Raw genomic sequence first — 17160 nt, forward strand, 5'->3', positions numbered from 1 at the left:
CTCCCCCCAGCGCACGCTCCCGCCGCCTTTGTGTGAGCCGCGGGCACGGCGCCCGCCCGCCCCGCCCTCCACGCCGCGCAGGCGCAGAGCGACTCCCCGGCGCGCCCCGGCTTCCCCCGCCCCTGCAGCGCGGCGGCGGCGCAGGCGCAGCCCGCGGGGCGGCCGGCGGCCGGCGCGCAGGCGCAGAGCGCGTTTCCTGGCTCCCTTGTCAGTGCCGGGTTCCCCCCCCCCCCTCCCCCCCAACGGCCTCCGCCGCCGGCCGCTCCCTCTCCCGCCGACCGGAGCGGAGTCGCGTTGACTGACCAGAGTCCGCGAGTCCCGCTCCGCTCCCCTCGCCTCAGGTGAGTTCCCCGTGCTGGGGGTGGCTGTTGGCGGTACCGCCGGGCCGGCCTGCCTCCGCCCTGAGAGAGATTGGGGGGGTGGGGGGTGGGGGGAGCCTGCAGGCCCGCCGGTGCTGAGGGGATGGCGGGGAGTCACCTCAGCCCCGGCCTGCCCGGGGGTGGGGGGCCGTGCCCTGCCCTGCCGCTGGGCGGGGGGGGGCTGGGGAGGGGATCTTTCCGAGGGTGAGGCGGTGGGGGTCTCCTCAGCCCCTTCGCCCTGAAGGGAGGGGGCCGCCCGGGTTGTGGGGGGACACACACACACGGATGGGGCCGGGGAGGGAGCGGCCGGGCCGGGCCGGGCCCCCTCCAGCCCTGCCTCCTGCCCCACCGTGGCCTCCGCAGCAGCGCTGTGCACCTGTGTTATCAGCGCGGGGCAGGGCCGCAGCCCGCAATCCATCCCAAACCGGTCGGCTTTATAATGGTAATGGTGTCCTGTGTCAGTAGGCTTGTCTGTGAGGAGTCACTCTCTTGGGAGAGCTGCGCTGAGTGACTTGGGAGGGAGTGACAGTAGTAGGAGGCAGTCCTTAATTATAGGCGCTTCTCTTCCAGATGTTTGGAAGTAATGTAGGTGCTCTGAAAATAGGCAAGGATGAGAAAGATCCCTTTCTGTTTCTTACGCACATGCTGTCTCCACTTATGAGTCTGCATCCTTGCTAGTTGCTTGTCCAGGGGTGGTCTTACACCACATATTTCTCACCCCATTGAGAGATGACAGCAGCCGAGTCCTGTGCTTCCCAGCCTTGATCTTTTCAGTCTACACGCTGAAAGAACTCCTGCTGTACAAAGGTGCAAGATTTCCTCCCCCCCCCTCCCCCTTTTTTTTTGTTTTAAATTTTATTGAAACTCAAGGACAGTTACTTTGCATTTGAAAAAGATCAGGGATAGCTGCGTTAAGTACTTGACTAACAGAGTTATCATAACAGTATCTTCCCTGTGTGAGATTCTGAGGCTGGCTGAAAAGAGGGCATTGAGGGGTTTACTACATATGAATTATATCAGGAATCGTAGAGCCAGTTCCATTTTCTCCAGTGAAATGTGAGTTTGATTTTGTCTGTGTATTGGTAAGGAATAGATATAACTGGAAGACTTCATTGAGATTTATCTTTCTGAAGAAAATAGCACTGCAACTATCAGATGACAGAAATAGCAGTACTTTTTAAGATTATCATCACTGTTGTTTTTTGAGTTTGTTACCAAACCAAAATGGAAAACAGTCGCTTGCTCCAAGTTACGGTGCTCAAGAAACTCAACCAGTGGGAAGGAATGGATCATGTTGCTTGCCTAGGATTTCTTTGGGAACAGCATGTAGGTTAGTAAAAATCTCTGAACCAGAAGTTAGGATGGGACCATATTGTTTTTATGTAGTGCCAATCTGTGAAGAAAATACCAGGGTTGTATTAGCAAGTGTTTCAAAATAGCTGCGTTCCTTGGGGAGGGGGAGATTGGATATTTTTACATTTTATTTCGGAAAGAGTGGAAAAGGCTGAGCATTCCTTGTTGGTAGAACAGCTCTGCAACTTTTCCTGTATATGGAAATGTACGGCTACTGAATGTTGGCAAGTACTAAAGCAAGATCGTGGAAAAAGCAATTTGCAGTTGTGTTTTGCTTATATTAACACATGGAATCTCAAATCATGGCTGTCCAAGGTCAAAGGTAACTTGGATTATGTCAACCTTTTCACATTAATAAAAAATAATGAATTCTTTTGCTTAGGACTGCATATATTTAATAGCTTCATTTGATTGCTAGAATATGATTATTAGAAAAAACATGAAAATCATGCTGGTTAAAATTATGACCTGGATTTAAAGCTTGTATAGTTATATTTGAAGTACATTTGAAATGTATCTGTAAGTTGTATTTCTTTAAAATAGCAGTGCTTGATTTCTTTAAAAAAAAAAAAAAGGAGAAAAGAAAAAGTCTCTCCAGTTATTTGGATTGGCAAAGTACTGTATCATCTCTGCTCCAAGACTCAGCGCGTTCAGCACATTTGTTAAACTGGTGGTGTGATAGTAATGGCTAAGCTCTGTAAGAACATACTCATCTTTCATTCACTCCTGAGTTTCTGTTGGACTGCCATTCATTTCCTGTTTGCTTCCAAATTCCTACCTTGTCCTGAAGTCTCCACCCTCTGCTAACATGGCCATACTTGGGTATGTTGTAATTTCAGGCTATAATGGGTGTGGATGTCTTGGAATGACATCACAGAGGTATTTCTTTTTAGATGTATATGTAGGGGTAAAAAGACTTTGATCCATCAGCCAAGGTTAAATTGCTATGAAAATGAGTGGAATATATGGCAGGAATTGACAAATCCAAGTTGTATGTATTGAATTTTGCACATTTTAATTATTGCAGGTGACCTGGGGTTTTTACGATGTTACCTTCCGTCCATTTATGCTGCCCTTGGTTAATGCAGGACATAGAATATGATAGATTTTAAACAACTTTGTATTTGCAGGTCGGTGCGCCTCCAGTTACAGGTGTTCAGCACTGTCTCTTGTAGCAGTCATAAGTTAAAGAAAAAACTAGGTCTCTAGCTTTTTTTAAACAAAATATTTACAAACTAGAATGATTCAGCTTGTTCTTTTAGTGTTTGAATCTCATGGGGGAAAAAGCCTAGCTGTAAAACTGTTTAGTGCTAGAATTGATTTGAAGAAATTAATAATTAGTCAATTACTAATCTTAATAATTTTTCCCTAGGATACATATAAATGGGTTTATCAAATAATCCATCAGCAGATTACAGTTACATATAAATGTTCTGGACACACCAATTTAACCCCCTGATATATATATATAAAAAAAAAAAGAAAAAGATTTTATTGTAGTGCTGCCTGTGAGCCTTGATAGTTCTCGGGATTTTGAATCAGTTCACTGAGATATGCTCCTAGAATTTTTTTTTTCAATTATTCTATTTCTATAGTAAAACTATTAGGTTTGTTAGATTTCCTAAGAACCTGCTGTCTTGCCTGTGAGGATGTACTAAGAAGCATGCATATATGGCTTTTAGGGCAATTGCAATCAGCTATAGTAAGCAAGACAATTAAAATTCATCAGCCTGCTGAACATATCAGGCTTTACGGCAAAGGCAGCTCTTTAGTGGCCTTAACTTATTTACTGAGTAAATTGTGATCTTCTGTAAGTAAATTGTAATACTGGACTGAAACAACCTTGGTAAAGGTTGAAGGCTGATTTTGTTTTAATAATTATCTAATTTTGAAGTGTTTTGTTTTCAATTTTACACCTTTCAGCTTTTTCAATTTTTACAACATAGGAATATCTTTAACTCGGAATGTCTCTACATCAGTTTTTACTAGAGCCAATCACCTGCCATGCATGGAACAGAGACCGTACTCGTAAGTAATACATTAGTTTTAATTTTTAATTTTTTTTTCAATTGCTATTTTCTCTTTGCTGCCAATTTGTGATCTTGTGTAATGTTCTGGATCACATTTGGTCAAGGTATGGTCAAATACATAGTGCCACATGTTAAACGTCCCACTTCTGATGCAAAAAGCACACGTCTTCTAAATCTGAGCTATTCTAAACCCATTACTGGAACTCTGGCATATGCGCAAATCTAGTCTTGCTAGTGTTCCAGAAAGCTTTGCTTCTTGGTCTGCACCTCGTGAGAATGACCTGGCCCTTACCCTCTATGACCCTCTATTTCCATACCCCAAACCAGCTCTTTCTTTTAATAGCCTAGCTTTCCACTATAACGTGGACTGTTATGTTCCAAACATATTGTCTTTCTGTGCAGTATACTCACGACCATGTTATGACCATAATTATTTGAGATTATGCAGGGATGTTGGCCCTTTGTTTACAAAACCCATGTAATGCTCTGAAATTTGAGAATACGGATTTTAGATTGGAAAGTCTTTCCAAGTAAAGCATTTGGTATTAAAAAGCCTTCTGTACTATTGGATTGTTTTATTTCTTCTTCAAGAGATTGCCATTAGCCCTAATAATCATGAAGTCCACATCTACAAGAAGAGTGGGAACCAGTGGGTAAAGGCTCATGAGCTAAAGGAACACAATGGACACATTACAGGTAAGAGAAGATTGTGCTGTGCCAGACATGAAGTTTGTCCGCCCCCTGTTTTCCCCACTTGAGAATCTGAATAGGAAATCTGCAAGTGTTGAGTAAATAGATCTTTTTATAGGTTGGCATGCCCACTTACGGAGAGCTTTGCAGTATTTTTCTGGACTTCATGCAATGAATGTTAGGAAGGAAAGCCCTATTTCATTTCCAGACGTTTTGGTAGAGTTACTCAGCCTTTCTTTCTTATCTGTTGGTTATTTTTCATCTGTAACGACATAATAAGAATAAATTTTCAGTCTTGTTGTGTCTCAAACTCTCCTGGTGATACATACTGCTCCCTTTCAAGTGCTAGTGTTAAAACTTCATCAAGTGTACAACTGTTGCATTGGTTTGTGGTTTCCAACAGCAATAAATACCCTTTTTTAGGGACTGTATAAAGACTTGAAGTGGTCAGTCGCGGACTTATGACGTACCATCAGTGAGCACATTTTACTGCAGTATCTGTATGCACAATGAAAATGTAAGAAGAGCTGCCACAATGAGTCACAAGGTGTTATTTTTAAAATATGATTGTCCTGTGTTAGTCTTTTATATTACTATTTTTTTTCATGGTGATATTTTAATAAGGGCTTTATTCTCTAAGGAAATGAAAGTAATTAATACAAGCACTTGCCCAAAACATCAATATCCTTTATTCTGTTCTCAACTCGCTAATGGGCAGAAGTATCTGCCCAACAGAGCTTTACCGGAACTTTATTCAATTTATCTGATTGTTGTTGTCAAAGAGCACAACTGTACGTGCTCTTTTGTGAGGAGTCACTTGGGCTGAATTTACAAATGACATGCTGTTCCCCAAAGACATTTCTCTGCATTTTACTTGTACCTGTTAGTGTTAGAAGCCAAATATTCATGACTTGGGAAAACAGCTCTCCCTGCTTTCCTGCATCGCATATACCTTTGGAATGCTAAACGCTGTGGTGATTGTAAAGAGTAGACTTAAACGGTGGTTAGACACGGGAGATGGACTGATCAAACCACTTGTTGCCTCTGATGGGAGTGATTCAGCTGCTGCCCAAGGTCTCTTGTCTTGCCTTCTGTGTCTTGATTCAGAGATTTGTGGTGAGCTGCTTCTGTTCACTTACAGCAAGAGCATTATTCACTTTTTTTGCTGGCATAGTTTTCTCCTGAGCTAAAAAGCTGAACTTGCCATGGGTCAGAAGAACACCAGTGCTGGTGTAAGGGAGGTGGTGGGCAATAGAAGTAGAGAGGCAGGGTGGTCCACCCTTTCAAAAGCAGTGCTAGATTGGCTGGTGTAACTATGGTTTCAGACTACCAGCCTCTTTAAAATGGAACTTTTTAAGCATAAGCCTATTTTGAAGTAGACCATATATAAATAATATGGTTAAATTAGTACAAATTATTTCCATATCTTTTATCCTTTTTTTCAGTTTGTGCGCTTAAGGAATGTTTTTAATACCGAATGCAGTTGTGGAAAACCATTGAAATATAATTTTGTGGCAAGAGAGTTCAGGATTGTACTCTGCATCTCGAGAAGGATGCTAAGGAAAAGATGAAAAATAATGTTGCTGTAAGACTTTCCAGTTAAGAGCATCCCTCATTACATAGGAGGGGAAAGAAGCAATGGCAGACTTATCAAAGGCTTCATTTTATTCTTTGAATTTGTTATTTTTTGCTTGGTAAATGTTTCTCATGGCACTGCTTTAATAGGCATGGAAAAAATGTCAGGATTCTGTCAGTAAGTACATAAAGATTGATAACTTCTAACCCAAAAAAATCCCCCTGCTATCTAAACTTTTAGATCATGACTGCGGTCTGGCAGCAAGCAGACAACTATGTTAGAGGTTTGTGCATAGTTTAAGAATTGCTGGGTTTCAGCTGTTGAAATGGGTCTCTTGCAGAAGTCAGTGGTTTGCAGCCTGCGGGTGGACAGGCCTTAGCCAGTCTGCAGAGCTCCACCTGTTGGCCAGCCCTCAGAGCGGGCTTCCTTAGCGGGCAAATTCTCTGTGGAACCTGGAAATTTGGGATCTGCAATTTTGATGAAAGCTAGAGGGACAAACTGATATCCCTAACAGTTTAAAATGGTGCCTGGAGAATAAGTTAACAGGGGGAATACTAACAAAACATTAATGGCTGTCTCTGTGGTAGAAGGCTGTGAGATTGTCTTTGTTCTGGCTTACTGTAAAGCAAACAGTATGTAAAGGGAAAAGTTTATTAATGTGAACTCTAAATTGTAGGTATTGACTGGGCTCCCAAAAGCGATCGCATTGTAACTTGTGGTGCAGACCGTAATGCCTATGTCTGGAGTCAGAAAGACGGCGTGTGGAAACCAACCCTTGTGATCCTGAGGATTAATCGTGCAGCCACCTTTGTAAAATGGTCTCCCTTGGAGAATAAATTTGCTGTGGGAAGTGGAGCTCGACTTATATCTGTGTGCTACTTTGAATCTGAAAATGACTGGTGAGCTGTTTAAGTTTAATTTCCATTTATACCTTTAATGTCTGCATGGGAAAGCTAAAGCCTGGATTTTAGGTGGTAACTAGGTTACTGTTTTCTTAATTCCTAAAATCTTCAGGAAGTGTAAGAGGGATAGGCCTTATCAGTTCCTTCATGGACTTTTTACATCTTAGGGAGAGGATTCCCTCTTTTACATCTTTACTCTGGTGTAGCACCTAAAGGCCTTGGACTTAGCCTATTTTCAGGTTATACGTGTTGGTGTGGATGTGTTCCAGCTGACTGCCACAAACATATGTTGCTTTTCTAAAAGTGCAAGAATTTCTGCAGAGTAAAAATTTCTTTAGCACAACTGTATGGTTGAAATAAGAGAAATGTTTTCTCCCCCCACCTTCTTCCAGAATGAATGAAGAAACCTTGACTTGAGTCTTTCTTCTGTATAGATCATTTTGGGCCATTTCTTGTCATTAAAGAATTCAAGTCTGTCACTTATCTCCAGGGTGGTCGATTAGAAGATGTTTGAGCTTGTCATCTACCTGTTCTATATTCTGTCATATATTTTTATCACAGTTTATAGATTTCAGACAGGACTATCATAGATGTTTCCTCCATTAACATTTTTTTCCATTTGGCATCTAAATGTAGTGCTTCTGATCTTAAATGGATCTATGTTTGTAGCTATGTGTTGGAGCTACATTTACCATCATCTGTAGGTGAAATCAGTATGTTGAATATCTATTATTTTGGGTTGCATAAACATGCATAAAAATACAGGTGTCTGTGCCTGCTGTTCTGTATTCAGTCTTCCATGTGGAGATGGTAAACAATGAGACCATCTGCAAAATACATTTTAAAGATCGTTTTGGACTTTTATGCCTTCCAACATACTCAGTTATTAACTTTTTCTCCGCCTCACTTGTCTGCAGAAGAATCAAACCCCCATATGTTGAAGACAAATAATTTAATGCGATCCTTGAAACTGCTTGTGCCTGATGGAAGTAAATTCACAGAAAAAGCACCATCATCCCAAAGGCCATCAAGTGAATAACAGATTTCATTACTATTTTGTAAATAGTTCAAACAAACTAAATCTGCTGAGACATATTTAGGCTAATATTGATGCATTTGACATCAGGACCACTTTTCGCTGTACTTCAAATAATTGAGATGTATACACTGGTCATATAATTGGCAGTTGACCCATTTACTTGTTGTGTTTTATAGTTACTGTATTATTAAACAGTAGAAAAGTCAATAGGCAAGAGAGAGGACTGTAAAGCTCATTAGAAGGAGTTGGAGAGGACTTGTACTTAGTGATCTAAGAAAATAGTGCTGCTTAGCTCAATATCACAGTCAAAGTTGAGCTCTTATTCATAGGATGTAAGGGACCAGGCAATTACTGTGCAAAATTCACATTAAGGAGTTCCATCTGATGCATTATAAAAATTAGTTAGAAGGGGAATAGGACTCAGGTGAAGAGATACATATTTAACAGGAGTTTCTTCATAGTATTTAGAATTTTAATGAAGATAACCATATAAAGTTCACAGACTGTACAAGGGAATATGAAAGATTTGGACGTAGTGTGTGTTTTGCAAAACTGATGTGTTTAGTCATTGGCAAGGGGTGATCTTTTTGAGGAGTACTTCATGGATTTGGGGGAATCTGGTAAAATATTTTCATATAAATTTTCTCTCTCTCTCTTTTTTATTTTTTTTAATTTTTTTATTTAGGTGGGTGAGCAAACACATTAAGAAGCCCATTCGTTCCACTGTCCTTAGCCTGGACTGGCACCCCAACAATGTTTTGCTGGCTGCAGGATCCTGTGACTTCAAGTGCAGGTGAGAGAAAATAAAGCATCTGTAAATCAATTTGGATTACTGGTTCAAGTTAGTCAGTAGCATGAGCATGTTGATCATGCATTTGCTATTAGAATAGAAGATGGCTCATTGCATACTGTTGTTGTTACCAAAATAAAATATCCAGCTTAAGAGACTTTGGCTTTGGTGCTGCTGCATGCTGACTTTGGACTACTAACATTTATCTGTTGAGGGACACGCCTGAATTTAATGCGCTGGTGGGTTTCTTTACTAGGAGTACATGGAAGTACTACTACTCGGCACTCAGCGACGAGATCTAGTTTTCCGGCTGAAATTAGACTAACAGGTGCTATCTTGTAGAACAACATCACTGTTACTTAGAGTTTAAAAACCAATATCCTAATGCTGCAGTTCCAAAATCAGGGTAACTTGGCGCTTCCCAAGGAGGTATCTCACCTTTTTCTTTCATGAGTCACTTGTTCTTTCCCCTTTGCCTATCCTAGCCTTAATGTTCTTGCAGCCCTGTGGTGAGCAGGGTCAAGGAATTGATCCTCCTGAAACTCAGCATAACATTTTGAAGAACAATAAGAAAAAGGCTGGTAAAATCAGATCGGCATCTGAGATGGATGGGGTAGTCTTTCAAACTGGTTATGAAATTGCAGCATGAGGGATAGGTCCTGCAAGTTGCTGTGTGCTGAGTGATTGGGGTCACTGCAATGAAGTCTGCATGGGGAGCTGTCTGCAGAGTGGTTGGCTTTAATTCATATTTTACTTAATCACTTGTACCTTGAATAATAATGAAAGCCTCTTTCCTTAAATTCTTTATGTAATAGGGCAATTTTTAAGCTTCAAAGTGTGTACTAAAAATTACTAAGAAGGAGTGGGAGGGGGAGGTGGGACCAATTATTACATTCCTTATTTCAGAATGAAACCCATGCATCTAAATTCTATCCTTTGATACCTTTTTATGTAAGGAGAGATGTTAAATGGAAGCTGGGAGGAAGAGGAGAGTTGTGTCCCTTTTCTGCCTTAGCTCCGGTTTTAATTAAACTATACATACTTCTTTTCACAAAAAAAATGTGTTGTAAAACATACTCATTCATCTTCCAGAAGCAATTGCTTTTCACGTGTGGAAGCTTTTTCATGCGTGTTCGTAAAGCATCTTGGGACTTTGACATTAGGTCAGCTGATATATTTGTAGATATATTTCTCTCTCTCTCTCTCTCTGTTACTTTGGACTTGAGCTCTTTTGTCTCCAGGCTTTGGTGCTTGTTATGTACATTGCATTCCTGATGATCTCCTCTTTCCTGTTTTGGCTGAGGAGTTAGATTTGCATCATTTTCTGTTCAGTGTGGTTTTGTTGGTTTTTTTTTGGGGGGGTGGTTGTTTGTTTTGGTTGTTTGTTTTTAAGAATGTCAAGGTGTAGTTCAGTCAATTTCCTAGGAGCATGCTCTAGATGACTTGCTTAGTCTTTTGTTTCCCATCAGAAAACTCATTCTGTCCTGCATCTTATTTCTCTGAAAATGTGGTGTATTTTGAAAAAAAAACCCAGATCTTAGTTTAAAACATTTGGGAAACTTTCTGCTCTTCCTTAACATTGTACTTTAGTATGAATCATTTAATAATTTTACTGTTTTTATCATAGAAATCTCCATATGGAAACATTTAAGAAGGGAAAAGTAGTGGAGATTGGTACTGGGTTTATGTTTCTATTTCTTCCCCAAAACCATGAAAGAATATTCTCTTTGGTAAATGATGAGTGCAGATCTCTATAATTCCAGTTCTAGGGAACGTTCAGTTACAAATTAAAGATAATAGATATCTGGGCCTGAAGTATGCATCTATTCTGATAGGTGGTTCTGAAGAAAAGTATGAAATGGATCTGCCAGAGCTGCTGCCAACTAATAAGCAGCTAAGTGGGAGACATTTTGGAAAAAGAGGGCAGAAGAGGCTCCAAGTTGATAGGTATTCAGCAGAGTTTTTTTGGTGGCTGGCCTAGATGAGCTCCTCTTACGTTTGTCTTTAGAAATATATATATATATATAGCTAACAGTACCGCATAGGTGTGAATTTTACATTCTGGCTGGAACAATGTTGCTGTGGGAATGAAAGTCATTTCCCAATGTTCTTTGAAGGCTGAGGCCTTCAAGCTGAGATGATTTTGGTTTTAAAAGAGAGATAGACTTTAGTAAGGGAAAAGACTTTTTTTTTTTTTTTTTTAACTAAGAGTTATCTTGAAGGTCTTTCAGTACTTAGGAATGATTTTTCTGCCTTGTGTCAAAGGCTGTTGCTTTAAACATCTTGTCCTATTTCCATACATTAAGAGAACTGTCCTTTTAGATGTCTCTATACAATTAAGTTTGTTGAAGGATTATCGTTAGATTATATTTAAACTGATAGAGCCGAATACAAATTCATACTTAATTCTCTGAAAATCTGTACCTAATATAGCTGAAGTTAAACCCTTCTTGTTCCAAATGATCAGCTTTATTTGAATAAGCTGAATATAGGTACCTTTTGAAGTGCATACCCCATACATGTAAAAGATTTAAAAAACAGGGAGGGGGGGCAACATTTCCTTAAACTCGCTGTAGAATAATTCCTTTTTATGTTTGACTGCAAACATGAATATTTGATCACGGGTTTTCGTTTATACTGAAATGTTTCTCTGGTAGTAGTATGGCGTAGCTCACTTGCTCCTCCTGTGCAATGGACTCTAATCCTATGTTTGTGACGTCCCAGTAACTACCATGGTAACAGTCAAGAACACCATATTGTGGCATGTCTGAATCATGCAGAAGGAATTTGATGAAAGGGGGAGTCTTTCTATTTAAACATATCTTGAAAATTGTAGTACTGGGGAAAAAAAACCCTGTAAAAACATTGTGGTATTTCAAGTTTTCAAGACATTCTTTCAGTAACGAGCCAGAATAAGGTGGCTCAGAGCCCCTTTGCTGGCATTTGAACATCAGTTTTCTTTCTTTGAAATCCTGCTAAAAAGTGAATGTTCTTAAAAAGTGGGTAATTTTGTAGGTGTTTGTATTAGCTTCTGATTATACAGTGCAATTCACCGTTTTTCTCTAACTGAAGAATCAACTCTCAGAGTTATTAGCACCGCAAAAGGATGAAAGGGAAGTCTTAGCACAGTGGATAATGCAATGGCAGTGTATGTTTTTGTGCCATCTTCTGGAAAAAAAAGGAGAGAGATACAGGAATGGCATTTATGGGAAACCTATATGCATTACACACACCCTTTGTACTATTGCTTTCTCTGTGTATACTGAAGCTTCCAAGCCACTGGTGGCTTCTTGTTTAAAGATACCATAGTTTGGGGGCAGGCAGGGTTTATTAGAGTGCAGCTATGAGCTTCCAATGTGAAATGTATATGCAGCTCCCAGGAGGTTTTTTCTGTCTTTGTTCATGCTGAAATCTTTTATTTGCAGGGTGTTTTCTGCTTACATTAAGGAAGTGGATGAAAAACCAGCCAGTACACCATGGGGCTCCAAAATGCCATTTGGGCAGCTGATGTCAGAATTTGGGGGTGCTGGAAGTGGCGGATGGGTGCACAGTGTCAGTTTTTCTGCCAGTGGTAACCGCCTAGCCTGGGTCAGTCATGATAGTACTGTGTCAGTTGCTGATGCCTCAAAAAATATGATGTAAGTATGCTCTTTCTGTTAGTCACTAGCTGTTTGACATAGAAGGAAGCAGTATGTGGAATATTGCGCTTGTAACAACGAGAGCTGGGACTGCTGTTTCCAGTTTTGACAATTTTACTGTAGATTCCTGGAGTCTCTTTGAGGCCTATATAAATAAGGTAGATTCTTAGAATTTTAGATTATACAATTTAAATTTCTTACAAGAATTCTTCATTGACGTTATAGTGAATTTACTCTGGCAGGGAAAAAAAGCATTGGAAAAAAAAAATACAGTCCACTCTAGTGATTGGGGAAACAATATTTCCTTGTAAATGTATTCATGAGAATCCAGAAACATGCTCAGTCCATAACTACTAAGACCCTATCCCCAAAGAGGATCTGGAAAGTAAGTTGTTCATTTCATGAACTGTTAATTCCAACCACTGTCCTTAAGACACTGTTACTGCAAGATTTCAACTTACACCTTCCAGTCCAAAAAAATATTTTATTAAGAATCCCTCCTGCTCTTCATCTTGATCTGAATACCTTTTCAGCGTCCGTGGCCTTCTAAGCAAGAAGGAAGAGATTCCCCATATGTTTCGATAGCAGAGATCTCTAGTGGATCAGCCAGACATTGCTGTGCTTCATTTTGAATTATGGTTCTGATGGCTACAGCTGTATAAGTACCTGGCTGGGGACATCATTAAGTATAAAGCGTTCTAGAATTCTTTTCTCATTTGTTAAAAAAATCACAGAAGTTGACTTAATTTACCATACAGGCTTTTTCCTCCTGAAAAGATGATGCCAAGCACTAAAACTTGATGTTAAGTGTTTTTTACATGCAAATGAAATTAATGGCTTCATCAGTTTGAACCTTTTTTGAGGGTATTTTTTAAACTTTTGCCACTGTTTACACAAAATACTAGATAACTTCAGCCTCTCACCTGGAATACTTTGTGTTTGTTATAGACCTTCCAGGACACTTTCATTAGGTTAAAACTTTTTACTACAAATTACAACCTTCTGGTGTCACCTCAGGACAACTGAGCTACACTGACGTCTTTTCCAATAATCCTTGTGTGGGAACGGTCTCTATTTTTTGTAGGAGCAAAAGATGAGAGGTTTCAGTGAAGTCCTCTAACAAATGTTCTTGTGTTCAGGGTTTCGCAGCTGAAAACAGAGTTCCTCCCACTCCTGAGCGTGTCGTTTGTCTCTGAGAACAGTGTGGTGGCAGCTGTAAGTGTCTTATTATTTTCTCCTTGTAGAGTGTTGTAGTGTTTTGAAGAGGGAGAAACACCACACGTTACAAAGTTAGTAATAAGCAAGCTCTTCCATAGTGTCAGTATTTGCATTTCTGCAATTAACAGCAGCAGAAAAACGAAACGGTGATTACGTTGGTTATGTTTCCTGACATGCTTTCATGATGTCTGGTTGTAGGGCCATGACTGCTGCCCGATGCTCTTTAACTGTGATGACCGTGGCTTGCTGACCTTCGTTTCCAAACTAGACATTCCAAAACAGAGCATCCAGCGCAATATTTCTGCTATGGAACGCTTCCGAAACATGGATAAAAGAGCCACTACAGAAGATCGTAACACTACCCTGGAGACACTGCACCAAAACAGTATAACGTGAGTGTCTTAGCTGCCAATACTAGGGAAAGGAATGCTCTTCACATCACTTTGGTTTCCCAGGATGTGCTGCAAACTTACGAGAGCTGAAATTTACCACATCAAATGGGTTTAGCTGGTATCCCATTTTCATTTTAGTCTTTCACTAACAGCTGTCTATTTCTGGGACTTAGATGGAAGCTGGTAAAGTTAATCATTAATATGGCATGCATGCTACTGCTGTTTGCTCATGTTTAACGTGTTCTGTTACGTGAACACAGTTTATCTTATCAAATATGTAGATGGTTCACAAGAGGTTTGTAGCAGTGTGCAAAATGTAGTTGGCAAAATTCACCTGAAACAGGAATTCACATACCTGCTTCCTATTTCAGATGTTTTTTTCCCATGTGTATTTATTCATCAAAAGGATTGATTCAGGTTAATTGAGTAAAATATCCTTGGATTTAAAAAACGTATGTGAGCCCAGAGGATGCTAACATTTCTGAAGCAATTTGTCTTCATTCGAGGAAAATGTTTAGGCTACAGCCACCAAGTGATAAAAGAGCTTTCAACATCCTTTTTCTTTGATTATTTTTCTGAAGCATTGTACCAAAAATCTAGCATAAGCTCCGCTATACTCATGTCTCCCTTTGAGAGAGTAGGAGTTGAATTCAACCCAAATTTCCCAGCTTTTTGGCTCTCTGGAATGGGTGTCTGTGTTACAGCTACCACTCTCTGTTTTCAGCCAAGTGTCTATTTATGAGATAGACAAACGAGATTGTCGTAAATTCTGCACCACCGGCATTGATGGAGCAATGACCATCTGGGATTTCAAGGTATGCTTTTACTACCATGTTTATGTGAACTGGGTGCGGTGGTGGGATTTTTTTGATCTCTAGCATCAACTTCTGGGGCTCAGTCCTAATGCAGGTTTTATTAGCAGTAGGAAATCCAGACTGGAATATTCAAGACAGTTAGTGAAATCCATAAGGAAGACAGATCCAAGATTCAGCGTAAATGCAGATATACTTTTCTTAGCAGATGGTGCTAGTCCAGACTTAATTTTTTAAGGGAATCACTTAATGTCCCTGTAGGAATGAATCCCACTAATTGTTTCCTTCTCTGACCTCTACCTCAGCCACAATCGGGCTGGAACAATCATTGGTTCGACACAGCCCTCTACGTCTTCTTGCTCCCATCCCTTTGGACTCAGCTCACTGTCTTTCTGCCGAAGGTGGTCCTGCCCTCTCATAGTTAACTTACCAAAGTAGTAAGAAGTTACCTCAAACAGAAAATGCAGTAAGCACTGTACTGAAAACCATAAAAGGATTTAATAATGCAAGTGCTTGCTTTGCTGAGGACTGTCCAACAGAGGTCTCTGCTGGCCTCCCCAAGCTGCTGAGAGCTGTGCACTGCCTTTTAGAAAAAGAATAGTTTATCTGTATTCTATGATGCCAGAAAGCTCTGGTGGGGACAGGAGCCAAATAAGAAACTGAGGTGACATACAAGCTGCTTTAATGCAGTTTCAGGGGAAGGGCGTGGAATCATTGGTCTATATTTGCATGAGTTTGAAATGAATGACTATAGTCATCTCAGGCTCTTGAATAGGAGTCTAATCTCAGGTATTCAGGGTTTTTACTTGTTTTTCTTAGCATCAGCATTTACACCGAATTATTTGATACAGGATACTGTAGCAGATTGTGATTAAGATTTTCTCTCTTTCAAGACCTTAGAGTCCTCTATTCAAGGTCTACGAATCATGTAAAGATGGATTTCCGTGATCTAGCAGGACAAACTGCTTGACAGAATGCAGCTCCTACATCTGCACGAGTCCGAAAAGGGAGGAGGAAGGTTGAATATTTGGAAACACTGAGAAAATACAGCTTGACAGATTTTCTTTTGAATCTAAATTTGGTGAATTGTGTTGGTTTCAAAATCAGCTGTGATTGTTCTTTTTTTTATTTTTTTTTTCGGTTGGTTGTTTCATTCCATTCTTTACCAAAGCTGCTCCTTAAGTAGTTTATTGCAGGAAGTTGTGAATCACTAACTTAAAAGGGGAATTTTATGTAAATTGTCTGCTAGAAATAATAATAATAATAAAAAAAAAAAGAAAAACTGATTATTTGTTTTGATGCGCATTAGCAGTGATTAAAAAAGGGATGTTAAGGGAATTAACTCTGAGAGAGAGAGAGCGGGAAAACCCTGTACTGATATTTTATGGTCTTAAAACAGGAAAAGTTAATCTTAACTGAAAGTTTCTTAAAGTTGATGGATGGAGACCTGGAGTTCTGACGATCTGGATGTGCAGATTCAGCTGGGCTTCTTTCAGGGGAATTGTTCCCTTGAGGTGATGATTTTGGAGGATGAATAATTTTCTCCTACTACTCTTAATTCTGTCTGCCTAGCATTTAATCCCGTAATAATAGCAAATTAACCCAAATGTCTTTTTTATCGTCCATTTAGTGGCTCATAGTTTCCAAAGGTGAATGACCAGAATTATTTGTAGTTACTTTTTAGGGTTTGTACGAAGACTTCTCACAGCGCAGTGCCTAGAATATGGGGTGGAAGGCTGCATGTGGAAAGTGAGGCAAAAATCTGCTGAGCCAAATCTTAGGAGGACAAATTAAAAGCAAATCACTTTGTAAGTCCATGAAGCTACACGGGCCTGCAGGTTGTGTTAGAGCTGAGTGCTCAGCCTGTAAAATTCTGTGTTTATAATGACTGGTGGAGAAATGAAGCAGACTTAGAGGTATCAGCGTGGTCTGGCTTCTGTGCAGATCCTTTGTCTCCAGGTGACTGTAACTTTTGAAGTTCAGTTCTGAGCCTCGGTAGCTTACGGAGGCATTTGCACATAACTTATTTTATTCACATGGTCTAGTTACTCTTAACTGTATTCCTGCCTTGAGGCTTGAGGCAGGCTGTGCTCTGGAGAGGATTATCTGGCTCACAGCATTGCTTTACAAGGTTTAAGACTGTGACATTTCTGTTGAAAATGCAGAAGTGTCTTAAAAAAACCCCAGTGACTAAATTTACCACTTCCTCTGGAACGAGAGTTGCTTCATACACTGCTCGCTTCTCAGCTCTGAGTGATTGAAAAGGGAGGGTGGAAGATAAGCTCACAAAGCTGACAACTGCTGTTGTTCTGCTGCAAGTGAACTGTGTCCATCACAGAGCTGGATCATTTTCAGGTGCGA

General features: G+C 40.3%; 1 protein-coding gene across 2 annotated transcripts; it reads left to right on the plus strand.

Annotated features, from left to right (window-relative positions):
• The first annotated feature begins 210 nt into the window (after positions 1-210).
• ARPC1A (actin related protein 2/3 complex subunit 1A) lies at positions 211-16085 on the plus strand. Of its 2 annotated transcripts, none has more exons than XM_049791086.1 (10): positions 211-341; positions 3636-3740; positions 4334-4438; positions 6685-6907; positions 8635-8742; positions 12165-12377; positions 13517-13592; positions 13794-13987; positions 14712-14802; positions 15693-16085. In XM_049791086.1, the coding sequence occupies exons 2-10, from the start codon at positions 3677-3679 to the stop codon at positions 15729-15731; spliced, it is 1113 nt and encodes a 370-aa protein (XP_049647043.1). In that variant the 5' UTR covers positions 211-341; positions 3636-3676; the 3' UTR covers positions 15732-16085. The 2 variants fall into 2 exon arrangements, with proteins under 2 accessions (XP_049647043.1, XP_049647044.1); XM_049791087.1 differs by having other exon boundaries at positions 213-341; positions 3659-3740.
• Positions 16086-17160: the final 1075 nt, after the last annotated feature.

This window comes from Accipiter gentilis, chromosome 33 (genome assembly GCF_929443795.1).
Source record: "Accipiter gentilis chromosome 33, bAccGen1.1, whole genome shotgun sequence".
Taxonomy (NCBI): domain Eukaryota; kingdom Metazoa; phylum Chordata; class Aves; order Accipitriformes; family Accipitridae; genus Astur; species Astur gentilis.

What these genes read in the sequence shown, in the direction of transcription:
- ARPC1A (XM_049791086.1), top strand. Translation starts at nt 3,677, where the DNA reads ATGTCTCTACATCAGTTTTTACTAGAGCCAATCACCTGCCATGCATGG. An exon ending in GATGCCTCAAAAAATATGAT is followed by an intron (nt 12,378 to 13,516) that starts GTAAGTATGCTC and finishes TCTTGTGTTCAG; the next exon opens with GGTTTCGCAGCTGAAAACAG. An exon ending in AGAACAGTGTGGTGGCAGCT is followed by an intron (nt 13,593 to 13,793) that starts GTAAGTGTCTTA and finishes GTCTGGTTGTAG; the next exon opens with GGCCATGACTGCTGCCCGAT.